The sequence below is a fragment of the Xyrauchen texanus genome, chromosome 34 (genome assembly GCF_025860055.1).
Source record: "Xyrauchen texanus isolate HMW12.3.18 chromosome 34, RBS_HiC_50CHRs, whole genome shotgun sequence".
Lineage (NCBI taxonomy): Eukaryota > Metazoa > Chordata > Actinopteri > Cypriniformes > Catostomidae > Xyrauchen > Xyrauchen texanus.
Genome location: NC_068309.1, coordinates 5,153,622 through 5,178,106, shown reverse-complemented (window position 1 = coordinate 5,178,106; position 24,485 = coordinate 5,153,622). Strand labels below are relative to the sequence as shown.

The 24,485-nt window shown below is 37.5% G+C and overlaps 1 protein-coding gene across 2 annotated transcripts; it reads right to left on the bottom strand.

Moving 5' to 3' along the window:
* Positions 1-1,049: 1,049 nt before the first annotated feature.
* st8sia5 (ST8 alpha-N-acetyl-neuraminide alpha-2,8-sialyltransferase 5) lies at positions 1,050-23,444 on the bottom strand. Of its 2 annotated transcripts, XM_052104373.1 has the most exons (9): positions 23,018-23,444; positions 14,893-15,000; positions 13,431-13,529; positions 8,713-8,805; positions 7,324-7,410; positions 7,052-7,196; positions 5,160-5,272; positions 4,974-5,066; positions 1,050-3,453 (listed from the first exon to the last, which is right to left on the bottom strand). In XM_052104373.1, the coding sequence occupies exons 1-9, from the start codon at positions 23,146-23,148 to the stop codon at positions 2,991-2,993; spliced, it is 1,332 nt and encodes a 443-aa protein (XP_051960333.1). In that variant the 5' UTR covers positions 23,149-23,444; the 3' UTR covers positions 1,050-2,990. The 2 variants fall into 2 exon arrangements, with proteins under 2 accessions (XP_051960333.1, XP_051960334.1); XM_052104374.1 differs by lacking the exon at positions 13,431-13,529.
* Positions 23,445-24,485: the final 1,041 nt, after the last annotated feature.

Sequence of the window (24,485 nt, the reverse complement as noted above, 5' to 3'; positions counted from 1 at the left end):
AACAGTCTGGAGTCTTTTCCAGCCAACTTTCACATTATCTGATTTTCCATAAACACTGGGCAACATTTTAGATTATATAAAATATATATCTCTATTGTCGAGACTGTTTCAATGGTGACAGGCTGACCGTTCAGCTTTATAGTGGGCGACATGCACACATTCTGTGTCATAATGCACACAATACACACGCATATACAGAACACAAGATAATTAGAAATAAATAATTCACCCTGCTTTAAACACCCTGTCGTAGAGACAACAAAGGGATCGGCTGACCAGCTAATATACTTACATTTGACCATCTTTTTTCTCCAAATGTATTTGTTTATAAAGGTGCACAATACAGGTCAATATGATATCTGACGTGTGTCAACATTATAAGCATGTTCAGAACCTGATGAAAATCAATTAAAATATTTCTGAAGATGTTTTGGTGATATATTAATATTTCCTATTATCATTTCAGTCCACTAACATAATATTGACTAGATTGTCAAGCAGCATGCATATGTTAATTTTTAAGTATGAACCACTTTTTGTAAAAAAAAATTCTGAAAAAAATCAACGCATTAGTAATTACAAATGATTTTATTTACATATTTACATCAAGTTATAAAGACAGTCAGCAATGCACACAGGGCAGTTAAGCATAATCCCAGAGCATACCTCATATAAGTAAAAACTAATCTTTTTGTTCATTCAGTCTCTTTTTTAGATTTAAGAAATGTCAAAATGTTGTGGAATGCTCCTTTAATTTATCTAGCTGCTAATGGTGAACAGTGCTGTAATACATCTGTAACACAAACAAACAAAATGAAGTGCCTTAAAGGCATTTGTAAAGTCTGTGAGATCATCATAGAAGTTCCATTCCAGAGTTCCAGAATTAGAAAAGAAGGTTCTAGATAGAATATTTTATGATTCTATTTCAATTCTGATTCTATTGCATGTTTCACCAACACAGAGTAAGTTCTATAAGTTCTTTAAGTAAAAATAAATAATCACTGCACCATTCTGTATTAAATAGACAGAACGATGGATGGATGGATAGATGGGTGGGTGGGTGGATGGATGGGTGGATGGGTGGATGGATGGATGGATGGGTGGGTGGATGGATGGGTGGATGGATGATGGGTGGATGGATGGGTGGTTGGATGGATGGGTGGGTGGTTGGTGGATGGATGGTTGGGTGGATGGATGGATGGATGGATGGGTGGATGGATGGATGGATGGGTGGATGGATGGATGGATGGATGGATGGTGGATGGATGGTTGGGTGGATGGATGGATGGGTGGATGGATGGGTGGGTGGATGGATGGATGGATGGGTGGGTGGGTGGATGGATGGGTGGATGGATAGATGGGTGGGTGGTTGGTGGATAGATGGTTGGGTGGATGGATGGATGGATGGGTGGATGGATGGATGGGTGGATGGATGGATGGATGGTGGATGGATGGATGGATGGTGGATGGATGGATGGATGGTTGGGTGGATGGATGGATGGATGGATGGATGGTGGATGGATGGATGGATGGATTGTTCTCCTGATGTCTGCCTTAATCAGGATCTTCATTGATTTAAAAAAATTATTTGTGAAGTGATAAGGTCAAACTATTATAACAAAATCATATACAAGAAACCTGAATATCAAAGTGTATATAAAGTTCAACGTTATATAAACATGATCAGATGATTTAAAATACATAAAAATTTCAGTCACGTGTAGTTTACACAAGCTGATGTGTGTATGTGAGTTGGTCTATATGTTGTATATGAACGAGAAGACCAACAGACTGTTAAAACATTCCTCAGCATAAACAGTTGTGCTTGATTGGATTACAACACAAAGCTTTACTTCCTTTTTAAATAATGATGCATGACTTCAGTACATGTGCATTAAACATGAGCAAGCATTTACCATTACACATAAATGTTTTAACTGATCAGACACATAAAACCGAAATGTTCAACCCCATGTCAAGCCTTAGTATACTTTTATGCACTGTTGTGGTTATTAATGAATGGTACTCTTGTCCTTAAAATGTTGTTATGACCGTTGTAAGAAGCTATAAAGCCTAATACAGTGTCATGACCAGGTGCAACGTAACACATTTTCAGCATTTGATTTCTGAAAGTGAAATTCCACATTACGCCACCAGTGTTGGGTAAGTTACTCAAAAATAGTAATCCACTACAAATTACTGGTTTGAAATAAGATTACTGATTACTTTGTTGAAACAGTAATCACATTGCTAATTACTTTAATTTCTGAAACACTTTTCATAAAATGGTTGTTTTTCTCACTCTTGAACTTAAAATATTATTTTAGAGACATGTGTAACCCAAGAAATGTAATTAGTAGTAATTAACTTCACTGAAAATCAGTAACTGTAATCTGATTACAAGAATAAACTACTTTTTGACTTGTGAGGTAATTGGATTACAGTCAATATTTACTTTGTATTCACATTACAAAGTACAGCCAACACAATCGCAGCCAATCAGAACATATTTGCATTGGAGCGGGACTTTGGATTTTTGAGATTTCGGGTGGCTACCCACTGCAACACCACGGAAATTGAAACCAAACAAACAACAAAAAGTCTTGTCGCAGTTATGGCTGGTTGCGACAATCTCAGATTTACATGGAAGAGATAAGATTTATCGCTTTATTGTGTGTCACCTGGTTAGGACACAGGTGTTACAAAGACACTCTCAAATTGTTTAAAATATCTGATATCTGATTTGATACACAAAGACGACAGCATTACAGACAATCACGAAACAGCAAACAAGTACCGTTTTGCTACTGTCCCGACACAATAATGTAAAAACACATAGTATTCACACGTCCGGCCTTTAAGGCAACAATTTGCACGTGCTCACACACACGTGTAACGTCCGAGATCCACAGTGGCAGTAAATGGTGGGAGCTCTACATAACAGTCTAGTCGGATTGCAGGTCAAAGATCGGCACCTATGCTTCGGTATTTCACCTGCAGGGGCCCGTGTGCACGTGCACGATGCCGCGAGCGTGCATATGCATAAAATTAAAGATCTCATATGGCATGGCGTGGAATCCAGGGCGGGGCTTGACGTTGTCATAGTAATGGTGCGTTATGAAGATTCCCGAAGGATTCATGGGAAACGCCCAGAAGCCATAGAGATGCACTTCTTCGCATAACTCCATCGCTGCTGTAACCAGCATCAGACCGCTGCTGAGTCGTTTGGCGCGCACGCCCTGCACGGCCCAGAAACGTTGCACGTTCAGCAGATACTGCGGGTGGAAGAAGTACACGCCACGTGCGGACTCAAAGTCATCGAGCATGTATTTGACACGGAATGACACATCCGTGTTTCGTGTGTTATAGAATGCGGGTAAAACCACAGACGAGTTCTCGTAATTCTGGAGAACTTCATAAAACGGCTTCCTCCATTTCTCCAACTTTTGAAACCTGTAAATAGTGAGATAGAGAGAAAATTTGTGTTTCAAAGATTGCATTGCAGGTATGCAGGTTGCTTAGGTATTTTTGCACAAAGTATTTTAGCTTAGTTTTTTTATGTCTTTACATTTTGTGAATCTCACGAAAACAGTCAAGAACATGTACAGGCCATATTTGCACACCAAAATCAATAGAAAGTCATTATACATTTATATTTTGCCAAAATAAGTTTTTTTGCATTGTGGCATTTTTGTCGTGACATTTGAAGGAATTTTCTGGATTCAATACAAGTTTAGATCAATCAACAGCATTTGTGGCTTAATGATGATTACCACAAAAAAGAATTTCAACGCTCAAACTCGTTTATTAACAAAAATGTTTATAGTGAAGCACTAACAATAGTATGAATGGGGTCAGTCAATAAATGCTACAATTCACATTGTTTCAAAATAATAACGAATAAACATTATACATGTTAGCATGGTTTTTAGTGCGATAATATCACTTACTAACCTTTTAGAGTTTTCAATGTTGTCATTACTGGAAAAATAAAGTTTTAATTAAACATTACTTGAAATGGGACATAATTCAAATATCTATGTTCCTTGAACTTATTTTCTTAAAAACGTATAGCCTTAAGATTTTTAGTGTTAATAACACAAAATACTAAGTACAAAATTGAGGCTTTGGGGAAAACCCATAATGCCTTGTGCTTGAATTATTTAAAGGTGCACTCAGTATTTTTTTCCTCATTAAAAAAGTTGAATTGTAATAATAATTTTTTTAAAGGAGCATTCAGAAAACAGAAACATCGAGGAGGCTACAGGCCGCCACAGTCACACCGTGTCCAAACCTGACAGCAAATGACCCATGATAAAAGGTATATTTTGCATTCTTTGGAAGCTTGAAGAGGTGGTCACTATAAACTGCCATTGTGACATCACTGAGCACAACTTAAGTTCTCCCTTTGTGTAGAGAAAAAGGGTTATAGCTACACAGGGATGAGTTAACAATGACTATATTTTCATTTTTGGATGAACTAATCCTTTTCACACCATTACTCAATTAAATTGAGGGAACGAGTTTACTCAATCAACTGAGTAAAGTCAACTCATTAGGGTTTTCAGTGCAAGGTTTCGTTTCATGACAAAAATAATTAAACCAGAATATAACTTAAGAGAGTTAAACGATTTCATCACACTAAAATCACATTAACCCCATATCATGTTCACATTTTGTAGCTATACTTTGTGTACTTTAGCATGTATGGGCATGCCCCCATATGTGGTATTACACGAGTGAGAAGTTAAATATTAAATGTTCATTATTTTCATAACACTGGTATAAACAGAAATAGAGACCAACTTTGTAATGAGCATCAAGATTAACAAACTGTGAAAGCAGAGCAAGAATCAAAATGTTATAATTATTATTATATACTTTTTTTAAACAAATCTTCTTATTTTGAATCCTTTGTTGAGGTTCATAAATCATTATGAGATCAAATAGATGTACGTATGTTTTTTGTGTACCTCTCAGTAATAATGCTGGGATTGATGGTAACAAGATCAGTCTTAGATCCCACATCTTCACTGTACATATCTGAGATGGGAGGAATATTACATCTGTAGAGCGAGAGGGAAGCATTGTGTAGATTTAACATGTAGATTACCAGTGTGCATATAAACCATGACATATAAAGTGCTTTTGCCTTTTACCGGAAGACAAAGTCAGCTGCATCGATCTCTCGTCCACATTTACTGTTTTTGATGATACCTCCGTTCCCGATGACAGCACATTTCTTGAACTGGGATTTGGAATAGGGCATATCCTGCAGTCAGAGCACAATATACAGTATATTAAGAAACAAGACAGGAGACACTGAAATGGGACAAGAGAGGGTGATTGCTGGGAGATGGTTGCTAGGCAACTGTGACAGGCATATGATATCTAGGGTGTGATCAATGCGTAGGTTGCTAGGAAATTCTTCCTATTAAATGCAAGGGAAAAAAATTATGCCACTAATAGTGTATGCTGTAAACACAGATGTATACATGCATTTATATCCCTAGTCAAACATTTTTAAAGGAATTTAGTTTATTTTAATTTTTAAGTGTTAAGGACAAAACATACTCTACGCAAATACGAACGCAGACGCTTCTAGCCACTCAAGCTCGATATTGTGCATTGTTGTTTTAAACAAATATGTCAAATACGTGTTGCATTCTCAACGCTTACCACAAGGGGCGCTATAGCGGACATTAGTGCGAACTGTCTGCTTCTACAATGAGTTTTCTCTTATAAATTAACTGCTGTCATGGAGGAGCAGTTTGAAAAATGCTGAGCAAGTGAGTTAAAGGTGCATTATGTAACAATTTTCATGTTCATATTAGCCTTTTTTGTGTGTGTGAACGGCTTGTAACGCAACTTAAAAAATTAGCCCTTCCCGGACTTCCTAGGTTGCCTATAAAAGCATGTAGACTGATTTTCATGTGAAGGGAGCGGGTCCCAAAGGATGTGACGTTTATGCGCCCTCCCGAGAGCCAATAATAGCTTCTCTTCCGCTATTCAACAGCAACAACAGTCTGCAATGCTAGGTAACGTTATCTTAGAGACTGAATCCAGCAAACGTCCGGCTCCCAGCACAACACCGACTTTGTATATTACGTCATTGTTTTGGTCGATGCTCGAGTCCCTATGGAGTGTGTGCACGAGCAACTGGTAGCTGGCTGCAGTTCACTTAATGGCCACAGGTGTCATTAATAACAAGGGATTCGGAATATTACATGCTGCACCTTTAAAGTAAATATTATATAAAAACTACTTAAATATATGTACATATCAGAATATTTTGCAATAACCTAAAATATATTGTTTCTACACTTATAAATCAATAACCTAAAATCAATAGTTTTATATAATCCCATCAGTTTTAATTCAATGACATCATTCATCATGCTTCACGGGATTGTAGTTTGTGCCCTCATGAAAGACGGCAAGTACACAATCTTGTACCTTTGTCTTTATGACAAAAACAAAAGTTCACTTTTTTGCGTCAAACAAAGTTTGTTATGTTGTGATTCACCTCTGAGCTGGTTGATTTGGTTCATGGCTCACAACACTTTAATGAAGGATTTTATAAAAAGTCTATGGAAGAAATTAAAGGAGAAAATACTTCTGGAACCCAGACAGCTGAAAAAGTGGGCGGGAACTGTTGTGCTCTATTAAATATTGTGTCATCTTTATCAGAACTCTACTTCTATTATATTGGAATAATATATGGCTAATGGAAGATCCTGTAAAGTTGCTTTTGATGTCATAAAGGTGCATTCTAAATTCCAAAAATTCTTCTTTTTTATTATTATTATATTCTATAAATTCTAAAAGTTCTATTTTTTTGCTGTGTATTATGTTAGACTTCCCATTAGGATCCTCTAGGGTTGGTTGTACATTTGGCAAAATTGGTGTGATATGATACATTGATCAAAATGATCCTGTTCACATTTCTTCAGGATTTTATGACTTGGTCGGTTCTGCTCTTCTATAAGACATCAGCTAATGAAGTCAAAGACATGCACTTTAAACTTGATTTAAAGCAAGGCTAACTCACATTGGGGAACATTTTAAAAATCTCAGGGCTGATGTGTAAGATTCCACTTGAATCAACCTCATATCTCAGTTTAGTCCCTGAGGGTGTATTTCTCTTCGTGGTAAACAGGAAGGAGGGGGCATTGCAGCAACGTGACAGAGACATCCTATTGGACACAAAGAGATGACATCATTACTAAATGACAAAGGCATCCTATTGGATATAGAGAGAGATTACATCGTTGCTTGGTTATCACAAAGTAATCCCAAATGTCTTTGTGTTTGTATACTTACTTAAAGTTGTCTGTCTCCTCCTTATTTTGGTCCCACTTACACGCCTGTAGGTTCCTCCATCTTTCAAACAATTCTGATGTCTTGACCCTGTTGTCCACAAGAAGAAGAAAAAACATCTGATTGCTTAGAAAAGCACATCTTGTGCATCTCTCCTCAACAAACTACTCGGTAACAGTGTGGGACGAATTATGTGCCGAATCTTAATCCTTAGGATTAGGGGTTTGTTCATATCCCAAATCCTAAGTATGAGCAATAGTAATAGTGATTTGCCTTAGCAAACACCACTATTGAGAGGAGGCGAGAGGAAAGGAGAGAGAGTACAGATATTATACTTCTTTTAATAAGTGTTCTTACAGGGTTTGCCTTTGAGATGAGACATTCATCAGGAAATCTGAATCCCACTGCAAGTTTATACTACAGACGTGACGTTAAAGGAATATTCCGGGTTAAGATCAATCGAGAGCATTTGTGACATAATATTGATTACTACAAAAAAATATTTCAACTCGTCCCTCTTTTTCTTTAAAAAAAAGCTAAAAGAGGTCACAGTGAGGCACTTACAATGGAAGTGAATGGGGCTTATCTGTACACGATAAAATACTCACTGTTTCTAAAGTATAGCTGGAAGACGTAAACAGTATGAATGTGCAAAGTTATAGCCAATTTTACAACTTCGTTGCCATGACAATGTAACACCGTAAACACTGTAATCTGCCCTGAAAAGTAGTTGCAAAAATTACTTTACAGCTCAATTAATACATGAGTTTGAACAGAAGAATTTATGTAAGTGCTTTTATAAAATGAGACGCTTCATTCACATTGTTGCCTTAAAGCACTTACAATTTTCGCCATTCACTTCCATTGTGAGTGCCTCACAGTTAAAACTTATTTTTGTGGTAATCAGCATTATGACACAAATGCTGTTGACTGAGCTTTACTTGTATTGAACACAAACTATTCCTTTAACCATGTGATTGCATTCAGAATCTGCATACACCTTTAGCATTCGCAGGTCAATTATGACCCGGTGGAATTTAAGCTCATAAATCATTCATAACAAGTAATATTGTTAGTCATTAATAGGTTCTTAACTGATCATACATACAAAATGATTGTTATTTTTGGCATGTTAACTGAGTTGTTAATTAATATGCAATTTAAAAAATAAAAAATAAAAAATTTAGAAATTCTTTGACATTTCATAATATACATTAACTAGCGCAAAAGCATTGTGATGCATGTGAGGACATCTTTTTTTTTTTTGATAGTCTTGACAAAGTCCTAATATTTGGTTCCCACACTAAAAACTATGTGGTATTTAAAAATGATTATCTGACCCGAACGCAATAGTAGAGTTAAAGACAGTCAAACATCTAACGCGAGACTTACATGGTCAATACTTTCACATCTGTGATTTCTTGCCGTAGTTCCTTGCAGGAAGAGGAATTGAACTCCAAAGAGCCATCCAAGCGTTCGAGATACCTGCCAGAAAACAGACAGTCACCCATACTGTAGAAACAACCTGAGAAGTTTCACCATGGAGAACCTAAATGAAGATCCTGATTGAAAAGTCTTGTTGAAAGTTTGCATGTCTACAATCTTTTCAAAAGATCCTAAAGGAATGCAAATGCTAACTTCTTTATTTGGAATCATTGGAAATGTTTGCATGAGTTCAACGTGATCACATTCCTCTCTAGCGCTACTCGAGACGCAAGTTCTCGTCTCATGTGAACAGGCAGTAATCGCGTTCACATAAACAATCCTGTGCGCTATTAAGAGGATGCTTTTTCGCTCTTATATACATTTTTACTCCACTGATGGTAAGTTTTAGAGTTGGGGTATGGGTTAGGGGGTAGAGTTAATAAAATATACATTCCTGTTGACTCTATTACATCATTTACAACTAAAAACAACTAGCTTTTGGTGGCACTCTGGAAACTGGAGCTCACACGTGCCTATACAACATGATCACATGTGAAGTCGGCATGATGTTTCCGATAGTTTTGGTACCCTAGGATCGGCAACTGTATGCCGACGTGCTGACATGAACAAATTTGTACAAATCCAAATAACTTTTTAAACAATGTTTTCCATGCTTGTTCAATGAACCATAATCAATTAATGAACATGCACCTGTGAAACGGTCGTTAAGACACTAACAGTTTACAGACGGTAGACGGTACACAATTAAGGTCACAGTTATAAAAACTTAGGACACTAAAGAGACCTTTCTACTGACTCTGAAAAACACCAAAAGAAAGATACCCAGAGTCCCTGATCATCTGCATGAACGTGTCTTAGGCATGCTGCATGGAGGCATGAGGACTGCAGATGTGGCCAGGGCAATAAATTGCAATGTCCGTACTGTGAGACGCCTAAGACAGCGCTACAGGGAGACAGGAAGGACAGCTGATCGTCCTCGCAGTGGCAGACCACATGCAACAACACCTGCACAGGATTGGTACATCCGAATATCACACCTGCGGGACAGGTACAGGATGGAGTTACACCAGTAATGCACAATCCCTCCATCAGTGCTCAGATTGTCCGCAATAGGCTGAGAGAGGCTGGACTGAGGGCTTGTAGGCCTGTTGTAAGGCAGATCCTTACCAGTCATCACCAGCAACAACGTCGCCTATGGGCACAAACCTTCACTGGACCAGACAGGACTGGCAAAAGTGCTCTTCACTGACGAGTCGTGGTTTTGTCTCACCAGGGATGATGGTCGGAGGAATGCGCGTTACACTGAGGCCTGTACTCTGGAGCGGGATCGATTTGGAGGTGGCGGGTCCATCATGGTCTGGGGTGGTGTGGTGTGTCACAGCATCATCGGACTGAGCTTGTTGTCATCGCAGGCAATCTCAACACTGTGCGTTACAGGGAAGACCTCCTCCTCCCTCATGTGGTACCCTTCCTGCAGGTTCATCCTGACATGACCCTCCAGCATGACAATGCCACCAGCCATACGGCTCGTTCTGTGCGTGATGTCCTGCAAGATAGGAATGTCAGTGTTCTGCCATGGCCAGCGAAGACCACGGATCTCAATCCCATTGAGCATGTCTGAGACCTGTTGGATTGGAGGGTGAGGGCTAGTGCCATTCCCCCCAGAAATGTCCGGGAACTTGCAAGTGCCTTGGTGGAAGAGTGGGGTAACATCTCACAGCAAGAACTGGCAAATCTGGTGCAGTCTATGAGGAGGAGGTGCACTTCAGTACTTAATGCAGCTGGTGGCCACACCAGATACTGACTGTTAATTTTGATTTTGACCCCCCCTTTGTTCAGGGACACATTTCTTCCATTTCTGTTAGTCACATGTCTGTGAAAATTGTTCAGTTTATGTCTTAGTTGTTGAATCTTTTTAAGTTCATACACATATTTACACATGTTAAGTTTGAAAGTGAGAGGACGTTTCTTTTTTGCTGAGTTAATATGCTTTTTTCTTCATTGTATAATGTCCTGTAAAGCTGAAAACAACTTCCATCACTACTAGCTATTGGCGACCTCTCCTGGACATAAATGGAGCTCACATGTGCCCATATGCCCTACAACACTTACCGATTTGGCAACTGAGGGCAGTGTTTCAAAATTTCTGTCAACTTATCCCAATTTTTATGAAAGAAAAGTCGGTCTACTCTTTCCGATTTCACTGTGAGATCAGGCTGGCCTATATGTTCAACAACACTTCCAACTCCGGCCACTGGGGGCAGTGATTGGATCGAAATTAGGATAGGACTATTATTAGCATTCCTTCAGTATATTTTGACAATGACCATTGAAGACACATTTATACATTTGATGATGTTTCTAGCTGAAAATCTTGTCTAATTTTCTGCAGATACATTTATGAAGAAAGAGGCAGGAGGAATAAAACAGATGAGTGTCCTCACCTTGGTTGTGAAACAAAAATACCAACAAAAACTATGCATTGAAACACATGGAAATGCAGTTACATGGAAGAGTGTCAAATATGAGAATGTATTAAGATGACATCATGTTGTAAACCGCTGGTACAGGAAGTCTTTTTCTCTTTGTTAATCATTATATATCTCTGTTTGCCATTTTGAGTTTCCTTCTAAAACAGCCTCAGTGTTTCACGTTTCCATTTTAATGGGGTTTAAATGGACTATAATGGAGGGTGGTCTGCTACTCCAGACCACTTACTGATATTTTAAATTAAATCAGAGCCAAAATTACTGCTAACAGCTTTAGCAAAAGTCAATTCGGTTGCCTAGCATATATCAACATATCACCATGCAAATGGAGATTTTACGCTTCTCTTCAATGCCTTTAACATGATCATTTTTTTTTTTTTAATAAAATAATAACATGCCATTAGTGATACTCTTCAAATTAAAAATATAAATACTTTTTGTTTTATCTGCATAATTATAGGCCAGTAATAACAGACACACCAAGAGGATTATAAGAGGACAAGAGTCTGGATATGTTCAGAGTAGCATACTACTGTCATGTTTATTCTGTTTTGTTCATGTTTTTCATGTTTATTTTATTTTCTAGTTTAGTTCCTGTTCTGGTCATGTGGTGTCTTGTCATGTGATTTCCTGTTCCCTTGTGTGATGTTGTCATGTGTTTCCTCAGTTGTTTTCATTATTTCATTGGTTGATTACTTTGTTATTAGTCTCGTCTTTTCATTGGTTTAAGTTAATTTAGTCTTGTTATCTTGTTTATAGTTTTGTCTTGTGATTGATTATATTTGTCATGTGTTCTCCCATGTCATGAATTTAACCCTCATGTTTTCCATGGTCTATTGTCAGGTACTGTGAATGTAACTTTGTTGTATTGTTCCAAGTCATGTCAAGTCATGTCAAGTCAAGTCATGTCATGTCAAGACATATCAAGTCAAGTCATGTCAAGACATGTCAAGTCAAGTCAAGTCAAGTCATTGTCAAACAAAATTGGATTAAAAATGCAAAATAACGGTATCTATTTCCGAGATGATAACTGGCCGCTGAATTAAACAAGTAACATTTAGTTGTCATGTGACAACAATCCTGTTTAAGATGTTTATTGTTGCTTAATGTGTTATATTTCACATACTATTTTTCAAGTAGAGGGCAGAATATTTAATTGCATTTTAGAACACCAAATTTGTGTTCTAAATTAAAAGATCACAACAAAAATTACTTTGAAAAGAACTTTGAACATTTAAGAAAGTGAATGTACAGTTAAATAAATACGCACATAAAATTACAAATAATTACTCACATTTGGCGTGTGGCGAGTGCAAGTTGGCTAATAGTTTATCTGGATTTTTTTCACCTATTTTGAAGGGTCCAAGATAATATAACCGTGCATGCTAATAATTGTGTTATACAATAATTACAGTACACTAGTATTCCATTCTGAACATACCCATTAATTTCCCCCAACTAAGGTGCTAAATTGTATCTATTTGGTGTTAGAGAAATAAACAGTGAAGTTGTGCTGATTTATGAAAATAACCGTTTAAAATGAAGAAAAATGACCAAAGGATAAAAACAAAAAGACAAACAAACTAAAAGAATGAAACACATTAGTGATTCCATACATCTCTGACATGCGACTGGGCTGTAACCTAAACTTTATATGTGTGACCCATCTGACCACAAACACCCTGGATGACACATTACAAACTTCTGTGATCAATTTAATGGAAAGAAAAACAGTAAAAGACAATAACCTTCTTGTCAAGTCAAATGCAGTGCAAATGTGCAAGCGGGAATCAGGTAGAGGTATGTTGAGATAACATGACACATACACACACTCATACAATCCACTTGGCAAATAATTTGCATGCACACACACACACATGGGAGGTGCGGGAGGTGCGGGGGTGTATGTAAAGAGATGCATGATGAGGTACATAGAAACAGGAACCCATGACATCCGAATGAACCCCCAACCTCAGGGAGAGGGCAAGGTGATGGAGTCAAAGGTCAAGGGCAGATGAAGGGTTGCAGACAACATGCACAAACGGACTGTCTGTGCACCGAGCACAGCGAGCATGAGCAGTGGGTTGTCACTCAGACCAGATAGAAAGACATAAGAGACATCCTCAAACGGGGGCGTAAGGTTTGTGAACTGGAGATGCCATCAGTGTGGCCTACCTTCTCTTTTCTTTTTTTTTCCTCTGAATATCGGCTAGGCAGGGTGTGATAACTATGGAGCTCTGAGCCTCGGAGTGCTGAAAATTCTGACGGACACATCTGTTGAGATGCATACAAGTGGGTTAGCTTTAGAGTTTAGAGTTAAACGTGTGGTGTAATGACATGTCCCAGTACTGACAACCACAAAAAAGCGCAACAGCGCCCGCCCACTTTTTGCCATTCATTTTTTCCATAGGGATTACATAAAATCATTCATAAAAGACTTCTTAGCCATGAATCAAACCAACCAGCTCGGAGGTGAATCGCAACATTACAAACTTTGTTTTGAAGCAAAAAGTATTTGAAAATCGGACAAAAGCCAAAGGTACAAGATTGTGTACTAAACATCTTTAATGAGGGAATGAACTATTGATTTTCATATAAGTCTAAAATCAGTACTTTTAAAATATATTGCACAATATTCAGATATATACAAATATACAAGTAGTTTGAGAGTGTATGGAGACTCGATTGCATCATTCAAAGTGTGTCATGGGAGTGGCCAGTCGCTGCAGCGCTCTTTTGGTGAGCTTTGTTTTCTGCGATTCTCTGATTGGTCGATTTTTCTCTGATGGATCATGGGTAGTGTAGTTCTTCAACATGAATTCACTAAAATTGCTATTACATTTTCATTTTTGAGAGAGCCATCCTTTAAAACAATGGTATATGCTTATGTAGAAGCCCTAACATTCGGCTATTAAACACAACTTTTGTGTTTTTAAATTGTGTTTAAACGCTGAATTCCTGAAGAACTATACTACCCATAATCCTACAGAGAGATCCACAGAGATGCCTACTGTTTTGCTTTTGTTTCTTTATATATATATATATATATATATATATATATATATATATACAGTATATAAATAGTAGGCAGTATACAGTGTATACTGCATAGTATTCAGTAGATTAAGTATTTTATTCAAAACCTGCCACCATCTTTTTATATCTTTGTCTTTTTTCAGACTTTCAAATGTTTAAATTACTTCTTCAAATCAAAGTTTTTAACGTTTTGATTCATCTTGGACCTTGTTGGTTTTCATGGCTTTAAAACTGACTCTTTAATGAAGTTTTGTGTTTTTTTTAGAAAATGAGTTGGATGAATTATAAAAACGTGGCCGGTCACTGTTGCACTCTATTTCTCCTTTGGGACTCTAAAAATGGAACTCTAATTAGTCCTGGCCCTCTGATTTGCTCTGATTTCAGTAAATCTTTGTAGTTGCCACAGCTGTTCATTTCTGCTCATCTGATTGGCTGATGGGATTGGATGTGTCTCCAGTCCAGACATGCAAGCGGCTGAGTTGTCATTCACTATATGGCACTCTCTCTCTCTGTCACTCTCTCTCTCTCTCTCTCTCTCTCTGTCACTCTCTCTCTAGAGTGTTAGTTGTGTAGCTGAGAGGTTTCCGTGCTGGTTTTGTACCTTTTCCTCCCATTTCTTGCCGGCTTCATCCCTCCATCATCGGGGTAACTAATGAGCCCGCTCCAGTTGCCCACCTCCTCTCCTTTGAGGCGGGAAAACTGTTGCCCGCTAGTGAAAAAATGAGGCAGGTCGTTTAAGGTTTTATTTATTCATTCAAAGCCACACAAACTCAAACACACAAGTTTTGTAAGGTTAGATTTGGCTGTAAGAGATGAAACCTTTAGAGGATTAGTCAAAGAATGTTCAAAATCCACTGAAATCCATTTTAAAATGGTGTTTGTTGTAAAAATGTGAGAGTAGTCACTGATAACAGAGAAGCAATCCACAACACCCATTCAAATACTACAAACAGCAAGTCTGTAATTACAGAAATGTAGACAAATCAACACTTTTCACATGTATAGATCCCCCAAAAATGTTACTTTATGTAAATGTTTCCAGGTGGAATGAAAACTAGAGGCGCTGCAACAACAATCACTTGAATCCCTCTTCACACAAATCAAGAGTAAAACAGCAGATTATCAGTTTATAAACACTTACTTTTCGCCCTGTTCCTCACACAATCTTATGCTATTTTATGACATCTAATTGCATTATCAGTGTTGGGAGGGTTACTTTTAAAATGTATTCCACTACAGATTACACAATACATGATGTAAAATGTAATTTGTAATGTCAGTAACGTATTCTAAATACTTTGGATTAGTTCTTCAGCACTGGTAGATTTTTTCACTTGTTTTGACTATAAAAACTCTGCCAATACAGTAAGACGAAATACACATGTTAAAACACATTATCTGAAAACCTAAATATCTTATGCAGTGTTGCTTCTAAAACAAGATTAATCACATTTATTTAGTTTTAAGGATTTTTAGAGATTTTTTACAGGAAAACAAAACAAAAATATTATCAAGAATATAATTTTTGTCCTAATATCAAAGGTCTTACTAGAAAAAAGAAATTATGATCCAACGTAAATTTTCTTGATAAAAAAATATGATTGTGTCTGGTAACATGTGCATGTAAATTGGCTAGAATTAGCATTTTAGCTTAGAGTAAAGATGACAATTTACACAAGTTTATTTCTATTTCTTCTGCTCCAAACGTACTTCAAACATACTTCTCTGTCTGCTCATATGATTGTAACACATCATAAGTGTTTCACCGCTGCTCAAATGCACTTTGGATCGCATCATTTATATGTATAAATGTTTTCCATCTGAAAGGACTAAATATTAAATGAAACAAATGACAATAAAATGCAAAGTAATCTGTTCAGTACTTTTTTAATGTAACTGTATTCTAATTACAGTGATTTAAATTGTAACTGTAGTGGAATACAGTTACTTATATTTTGTATTTTAAATTCATATTCCGTTACATGTAATCCGTTACTCCCCAACACTGCGCATTACAAAACCAACTACATTTACAAGCATGTTCAAGTGCGATTAGATTACACGGTAGCTCAACTGATAGAGCGTTTGCGATGAAAAGGACTGGAGTACAAGTCCTGAAATGCACGTGAGTCAACGTGAGAGGCAAAAGTGAAAGCTGCAATAAGTGTAACGAACCACATAATGTAATTTTTATCCACATTTAACAATATTGTTTTAAGGTGATTTTAGTGGAAATCCCCACTGGAAAATCAAATTTTCCTTAATATTTTGACATATAAGAGGTTATCTGTTCTATAAAAAGATACTGTACATTTCAGAATTCAAAACTTCTTTCCCAGTCTAAAAAGAGCATTCATAGTTGCCAACCTGCTGAAACATCTCTTTTTGATATCTGTTTGTGATGTCACGACACATTGCTCATTTGTATTTACACATTCCACAACGTGTCATTGCACCCTTGGCTCCGCCCACTGGCGTGCCGTTCAAGTCAAGAGAGCAGGCCTTCTGTGGCTAACTATTCCTAACATAACACCTAAGTGGACCCATCTGGACTACTTTGAATTATTTTGTATATAAACATGAACTACACAGACTCTTTGACTGCTGCCATGTATCTCGTAGCTTTTAAATTACGTAGACGTAGCAATTCTCCGTCATTTTGAGCACAGATCGCATCATGGATGCGTTCTTTCGCGCAGCAGCGCTATTATTTATTTATTTGTTTGTACATTTTTTCCCCTTTTTCTCAGAATTCCCACTACTTAGTAGGTCCTTGTGGTGGCGTGGTTACTCACCTCAATCCGGGTGGTGGAGGACCGCTTCTGAGACCATCAATCTGCGCATCTTATAACATGGCTCGTTGTGCATGACACCGCGGAGACTCAGGCATGGAGGCTCATGCTACTCTCTGCAATCCATGCACAACTCACCACACACCCCATTGAGAGCGAAAACCACTAATCGTGACCATGAGGAGGTTACCCCATGTGACTCTACTCTCCCTAGCAACCGGGCCAATTTGGTTGCTTAGGAGGCCTGGCTGGAGTCACTCAGCACAATCTGGATTTGAACTCGTGACTCCAGGGGTGGTAATCAGCGTCAATGCACGCTGAGCTACCCAGGCCCCCCATCAGCACTATTTTTAATTGTTGGTGTATGTAAACACAGGATGTCTTTGACGATGAATCGATGGATGTCTTTTAACGTTTTGGTGTGTTTCCGACGTATGTGCATCTCAGTGCGCGTACAGTATGTGTGTGCATCATTTCAACATTATTTGGACAATGGTGTGTTCCTTTCTTTTTTTTTTTTACAGCTCATGTCAGCATGGATTGCTTGTGAACAGTGATAATACGTTTCAATCTTTGCAAAGGAACTGTTATTGAAGGATGGGACATTTAAAAACACTTCAAAACCTTAAGTAATTAATTTTAAATAAGTTCAAAACTATCAGCAATAGCACCTCTGAAGAAAGTGTCTCATATTATTCCCCAAGAGCAACTTCAATAATTTGCTGTCTTAGGGCAGGAAGAGCTAAACAAACTTATCAAAACATCAAAATCAACAACATGTATGATAGATCCAATACCGACCAAGCAATTAAAGTCGGCATAAAACGGAAGTTGCGACTGACTTTACTTCCATATTGTGACGTATTTCTCGTACAGCTTGTCAAACAAGAAATAAATGTAGGGTGAGGATTTGTGTTTCTCTATTGGTTGTTGATTGGATTGGGAAAATTTGGCCATTGCATAGCGGATGTAAATGCGAGTTTGCAGCGGACACACACACACCCCTACCACCATGCTGCTCGAGTCAGAGCTGGTTATCGTGAAATTGAGCAGCAATCAACACATTTATTACCAAACTGACAACATAAACGCACGAGGACATCGCGGCCTTTGCTTACGAAGAGGCTGTAGCAGCTGAAAAATGAGTGAGTACAAGATAACCATATCTTAACATTTTGAATCACAATATACTAAATATAAAGGGAAAAAAACACTTTCTAAAAAAATGCATGAATGAATCGTGGATGAAACCAGAATGAGAAACGCAAACTCAGCTGCTGATGCGAAGAGTAGAGAGAGAGAAAAGAGAGACAAGCCAGGACAGACCAGCAGATAATGAAGAGGTCACCGCTGTAGATGTAGCTAACCATTAATACTTCGTCTGCATGGAGCCAGACACTTAACAAATCAATATCTCCAGTACGAAGGGGAAATTTAAAGCCTGGAAAAGGACTGCAGAAACTGATCTTAAATCTAGCACGAGTGTAATTGAAACTTGGAGGTACCCGTAATAAAATAACCTTGTTTGACTTGATTCATACAAGGACAAACAGGGACTGAAAATGGTTCAAGGTACAAAAACGAAAAATAAAAATGATAAATCTGCAGAACGTAACCAAAAATGGGGAACGAAGTGAAACGGAGCGGAAACTTTATTTTTAAATGCTGGTGACCGGTAATAACCAGTTAATTTCATTTAAATAATTGTTTCATGAAACCATTATTAGAGGTAAAAAGTTGTTTCCAAGTCTTCACTGAATTATAGGTAGAAATGATGGATTTGACTGATAAGCAGATCTGTAATTAAGATTATACTTGAATTAACTGTATGCTTGTTCTTCTATGCTGTTAAATTCGCCACACCAGAAAAACGTAATGGCTTATTTTCATTTATTGTGGTGTGACAAATGGCTTATTTTGGGCATGTTATTCTAGACCACATTGCTTGTTTCTCTTGCTAGATCTGGAAAACCCGCAAGTGGTATTGCTAAGGTACCCTTAGCTTGTTTTTAACCATTCTTTTCATTTGTTCTATCCGGTTACCATTTGGAAAGGAGGCTGCGGAACCTCCGAAACGGAAAAATTATGTTTTTGCTCAGAATGAAAGGAAATGAAAATCATGTCATTTTTAGTCCCTGCAGACAAACATCCAAATGCAACAATCAACTCTCAGCCAGTAGTGATGAACGATACAATTTAAGTTGTAATAATTAGGGATGCAGCGATGTATCAGCTGCCGATATTTATCGGCCAATTGCTGACCAAAGTAAAACAAACGGCATATCAGTAATAAGCATGAAAACGGCAATTTGAAAAACCGATGGTTTATTTATAATTAATTGGAAACACACTTTGTAAAAACTCTGTGAATTTAAATGCACAATTCAGAAATAATAATAGCCACAATATGTAAAAGGATTGGCACTCCTAAGAACATTTCATATTTTTCTTAAAAAGTTCTCACGTTAATGTGGAAAAAAATGACATAAATGGACGTGACAGTTGTGAAAAGGGCATTTACCTATGGGGTTACATGATGAAGGAAACCATCCAAAACACTTTGAAACCAGCATACTTCGAATTCTGAGATAATCGGTTTGATATCCACTAATTGTGCATGATTGATTGAATTAAGATTGAACTTGCAAGATGTCTTTTTGCGATTAATAAACCTTAAAAGGCTGTGTTTTAAACTGGCGAAACAACAGAATTTTTTTTTTCCATTCAGTTGAAAAGTGGAAATGATTTTGTACCTCCTTGACATTTTTTAAGCATTCTTAAGTAAAACCTTGATCTGATGACAAAAGGTAAATTGTTATCATTTTTGGAACTTTTCATTTAGTGGTGTAGTGGTCTAAGCACATAACTGGTAATCTGGTAATCAGAAGGACACTGGTTTGAGCCCCACAGTCACCACCATTGTGTCCTTGAGTAAGGCACTTAACTCCATAATATGGAGTTTTGCATAATATCGGTATCGTTAACAGCCTATAGTTTTTTTGTTAAAATCGGTATCATGTCGGCCACAAATTTACATATCGGTGCATCCCTGATAATAACAGTATGAGATGGCAAATTGTATGAGTTACCTCATGCAAAACGTACGACTCTTCCTCCCTTAGAGAAAAATAAATGAATCAATTATATTTTAGTTAAACCTCTAACCCAAGCCCTAAAGCTAATCATGATTTTAAAAGGAAAATAACTTTTGTGCACAACAGAAAAAAGAAACGAGATGAGAGAAGCATATTACACGTTCTTGACATTCATTTTCACCCATAATATATAATAAAACCACTATAGTTTAAAGTCAGACTGGAATTACTTTTCTCAATCCAATCAACAAGTTTCCGCCCTACATTGTTTCTTGTTCGATAAGCCGTTTCACTGGAAAATACGTCACAATGCGGAAGTAAAGTCTGTCGCAATTTCTGTTTCATGCAGACTTTAAATAGGCCTCGATAGTATCAGAAGTATCAATATTTCAAGATCGATCGGCCCATTCCTTTCTACTGGTTTGTATGCATAAATGTGTGTGTGATTTTTCATTTTGACTCTTTTTTGAACCTCTATTCCAACAGCATCTGTACTACATGACAGCTTTAAGAGTTATTGCACTGTCATTAGAAGGCCAATTCTACCATTAAGTGTTCTTAACTTAGGTCATAATTTACCCTGGCAGGTGCATTTGAGAGGAATTTGGCAGAGAGCATTTTATTCTGTTCTGTGAATGCATTATTAATGCAAGCATTTGTCAGTGTCTCCACAGCAGCAGCAAGGCCGAGAATCTGACAAATATGTAATAAAGATGTTTTTGTCACTGCAGTTGTTTCATTTCAGTATCAACTCTGTCTCAGGTGTTTCAGGAATAAAAATATAGACGAATAAGACCATTTCTGGCATGCAGTAAGAGGACAGAGGTGTAAGATTAAAGGGATAGTTCGGCGATAGTTCGCCCATAAATTATAATTCTGTCATCATTTACTCACCCTTATGCCTTCTCAAAACTTGTATGACTTTCTTCTGCAGAACACAAACAAAAGACATTTTTTAAGGATGTTTGATGTGATTTTGTCCGTACAATAGAAGTCAATGGGGCCCAAGTTATATAAAATCATAAAATGTATCCATACGACTCGAGTGGTTTAATCCATGTCTTCTGAAGTGATACGATCACTTTGAGTGAGAAACAGACCAAACTTTAAGTCCTTATTCACTACAACTATTGACAGTAGCTCAATCGGAAAACACACAGCAGGCTTAAAGATGGTGATTCTTTGGTGCTAGATGCGGTTGCCAGGTACTCAATCCTGGTAGCATTGTCTATTGTTTATTATCAACTTTTTAACAGCCAAGGCACATTTTTGAAGGATCCCAAAAATAAAAATTTTAAGTCATTTTAACTTGCGACTGCATTTTCAAACTAGGAGTAAATACTATGAACCTGGCAACACTGTGATCTGGTTCGTGTCAAGCGGTGGAAGTAACTAAGAATGTCAATATTTATAGTGAATAAGGACTGTTTCTCACCCAAAGCGACCGTATCACTTCAGAAGACATGGATTAAACCACTCGAATCATATTGTTCACTTTAATGCTTCTTTTAGGAGCTTGAAAGTTTTGGAACCCCATTCAATTACATTGTATGGACAAAACACCCCATACATCCTTTAAAATATCTTTGTTTATGCAACCAGAGTCATACCAAGCAGTCTGAATTATAAGAGAATTGTCATGTTTGGGTGTACTATCCCTTTAATGTGGATAGCATAGCTCAGATCATATGGTCTTGGATGAATCTGATGAGAAACTTTTGAATGTAGGCTTTTGACTCTTGGCAAATCTGAACACAGTTTGAGACATTGTTGAGATATCTTTGGCACTGTAAATGAGACACATGTGAGATTACTGAGGTCTTTTTCTCCAGTTTCACTCTGAAATATGTCACGGAACAGAATAAAACTGGATTGAAAACAATGATACAAGCTGGCTTTAAAGAGATCTCATATGTGATTTTTTTTAACCTATGGGCAAGTCTGTTGATTTGTGCTTCTGGTAGGTGCAAGAGTGGAATATAAACATGCAAATCTGCAATTTGCATGTTACGCAAACCAAAACCACCCACTCAAGCCGTCCACCATTTATTCTCTCCACTTCAGCAGAATAGATAGTGGGATACACGACAGCATTCATGCAATCTGTGGCCGATGTCATGAATCCTGAGTGTGTGTTTGACGCAAGGGGGGGGTGTTCAGGTGGGAGTGTGAGAAAGCTCCCCCCCCCACTCTAATACTCTAAATGATTCACCTTCAGAACTTTCCTTGTGATGATGTCATTGTATTTTAAGTGTCTCTAGAAAAACTGGGACTGTCTCATGAAATATTACCATAATTTAAATGCATTATTAATTATTTGAATCCAGGCTATGTGCTGACACACAAAAACACACACAAAAAAAACAGAGGCTACATCACAGTCTTTAAGTGCACTATTTTCCTAATATAGTCCTAATATATATTACAGACACAATTGCATGCAATAAGGACTTTAAACACATCTTATTGGCCGTCACACAGGTTTTATGCAAGATGTATGAGCTGTTCGAAAGGGCTGAAGTTAGACAAACAAACCAAAAAGAGGAAAATAAGGAATTTAAGCGGCTTGATGCATAGACAGTCAGCCAAGTGACTGTGTATGGCACGATTCAATGAAGCTCGGCTTTAAAAAGAGAGTTTATAGCAGAAATAATCAAATATGGGTGTAACATGAGTAGAATAATAGCTGATTAATTGCTTTTGTTCTAATGCACAAATAATGTATCACAATTAACTGCAATTATTACATTAATACCATTAGAAAATATTAATTTCTTGTTTAATTAAAAAAAAATTCACCATGCATTTTGATTAAATTCAAGCGAATATGTCATCTTACCTTTTAATATAGTTTTTTCCATAGAGGATTTGCTGCAGTAACGTGACCAGTCCAAAAGCGCATATAAAAATAAAACAAAGCGATCTGTTTCCTAACAAATCTCGACTAGCTGTCGGGTCTGAGTACCCCATCCTTTAGAAAAGAGTCGCTTTTGCCTTAAGGAAGACACACTGATGCACAACCGTGTGTGTTTACCGTCTGAAGGGTGAAGCGCATCGTTCGGTCCTCAGAGGAACGGATGCGCGCTCAGTCTCCATAGCAGCAGGGTTTGGCTCCAGTGGGGCATTTGCGCAATCTGGCCGTGCATATGTCAATTAAAGCACATTTATGTCACCTTTCTATTTGGATGTGTAGTAAATATCCAAGTTCTATGAATAAAAACGCGATACGACGGCGCGCGTCTATCAGATGCGGAGTGCGCGCGCAATCGGTGGCGCGCTCCACTCCCTCTCATCAGCAGCAGCAATGGAACTGGAGGGAATTGCAGACCTAGGCTGGTTAAATAGCTTGAGTGGACACGTTATAATGGGATATAATGGTCTAGGGGACATCTGGGTAGAGTCAGACTGGGATTGCATAGGGAAGTAGGCCTGTGCTATGGTGGATTAGGGGTTGTACGCGCCGAATGAAGGTAATTTCGGCGACAATTTGAGTCCAGACGTGTAATTAAAGTTTATGGTCGCCGGTGGTGGCTGTGAGCCGTTGCACTTAGGCCTATCTGTGAAACTGTTCCACGATTTGTTGGCTTTGTTCCCAAAGAAAAAAAACATACACATACACACAGTTTTTATACTGCACTATGGGGACTTTCCACAGACTTCAGTTGTTTTTAAATTAAATAATCAATTAACTACATCCAACATAAAGTTTAGCATGTACAGAATAAGTATGCATAATCCATTGTATTATCATGGAAAATAAAATAAATAGAAACATTTGCTAGTTTAGTTGGCATGGCACAAAATTAAAAAATTATGAAAAGGAGCCATCCTCGGGGCTAAAATGAACTATATAAAAACTAACACTTTCCTAAACACCTTTTTGTCACAATGCACTGAAAAATGTCCCTGATTCATAAGGTCATTTCACACATTAAGGCTGATTTTGAGGTAATTTGAGCTAACATTTAATCATTTTAACCCTTTATTGCATACTTTGGTTCTTTAGTGACCCAGGACCTCATTCAAAGCCCTGTACCTCATCCATTTTTGGGGATTTCTGCCCACACTTTTTTAGTATTCCTCAACCTTTTTCTTATGAATAATTTAACAAAACATAAAAAAAGGCAAAATTGCAAATTATAAATATTTACATTTTTATTTATTATTGATAAAAATACATCTTTTTTTATAACTGCTTGATTGCCAAACGTGTATAAGGTCATTAAAGACCCGAGATACGTAATAGTGTAGCTTTTTTTTTTTTTTTGCACTTCCATAAATCATATTTTCATGATTATTTCATATCA

What these genes read in the sequence shown, in the direction of transcription:
- st8sia5 (XM_052104373.1), bottom strand. Translation starts at nt 23,148, where the DNA reads ATGGGGTACTCAGACCCGACAGCTAGTCGAGATTTGTTAGGAAACAGA. An exon ending in AAAAAAAAAGAAAAGAGAAG is followed by an intron (nt 8,806 to 13,430) that starts GTAGGCCACACT and finishes GTTTTCTGGCAG; the next exon opens with GTATCTCGAACGCTTGGATG. An exon ending in GCAGCTGACTTTGTCTTCCG is followed by an intron (nt 5,067 to 5,159) that starts GTAAAAGGCAAA and finishes CTCGCTCTACAG; the next exon opens with ATGTAATATTCCTCCCATCT.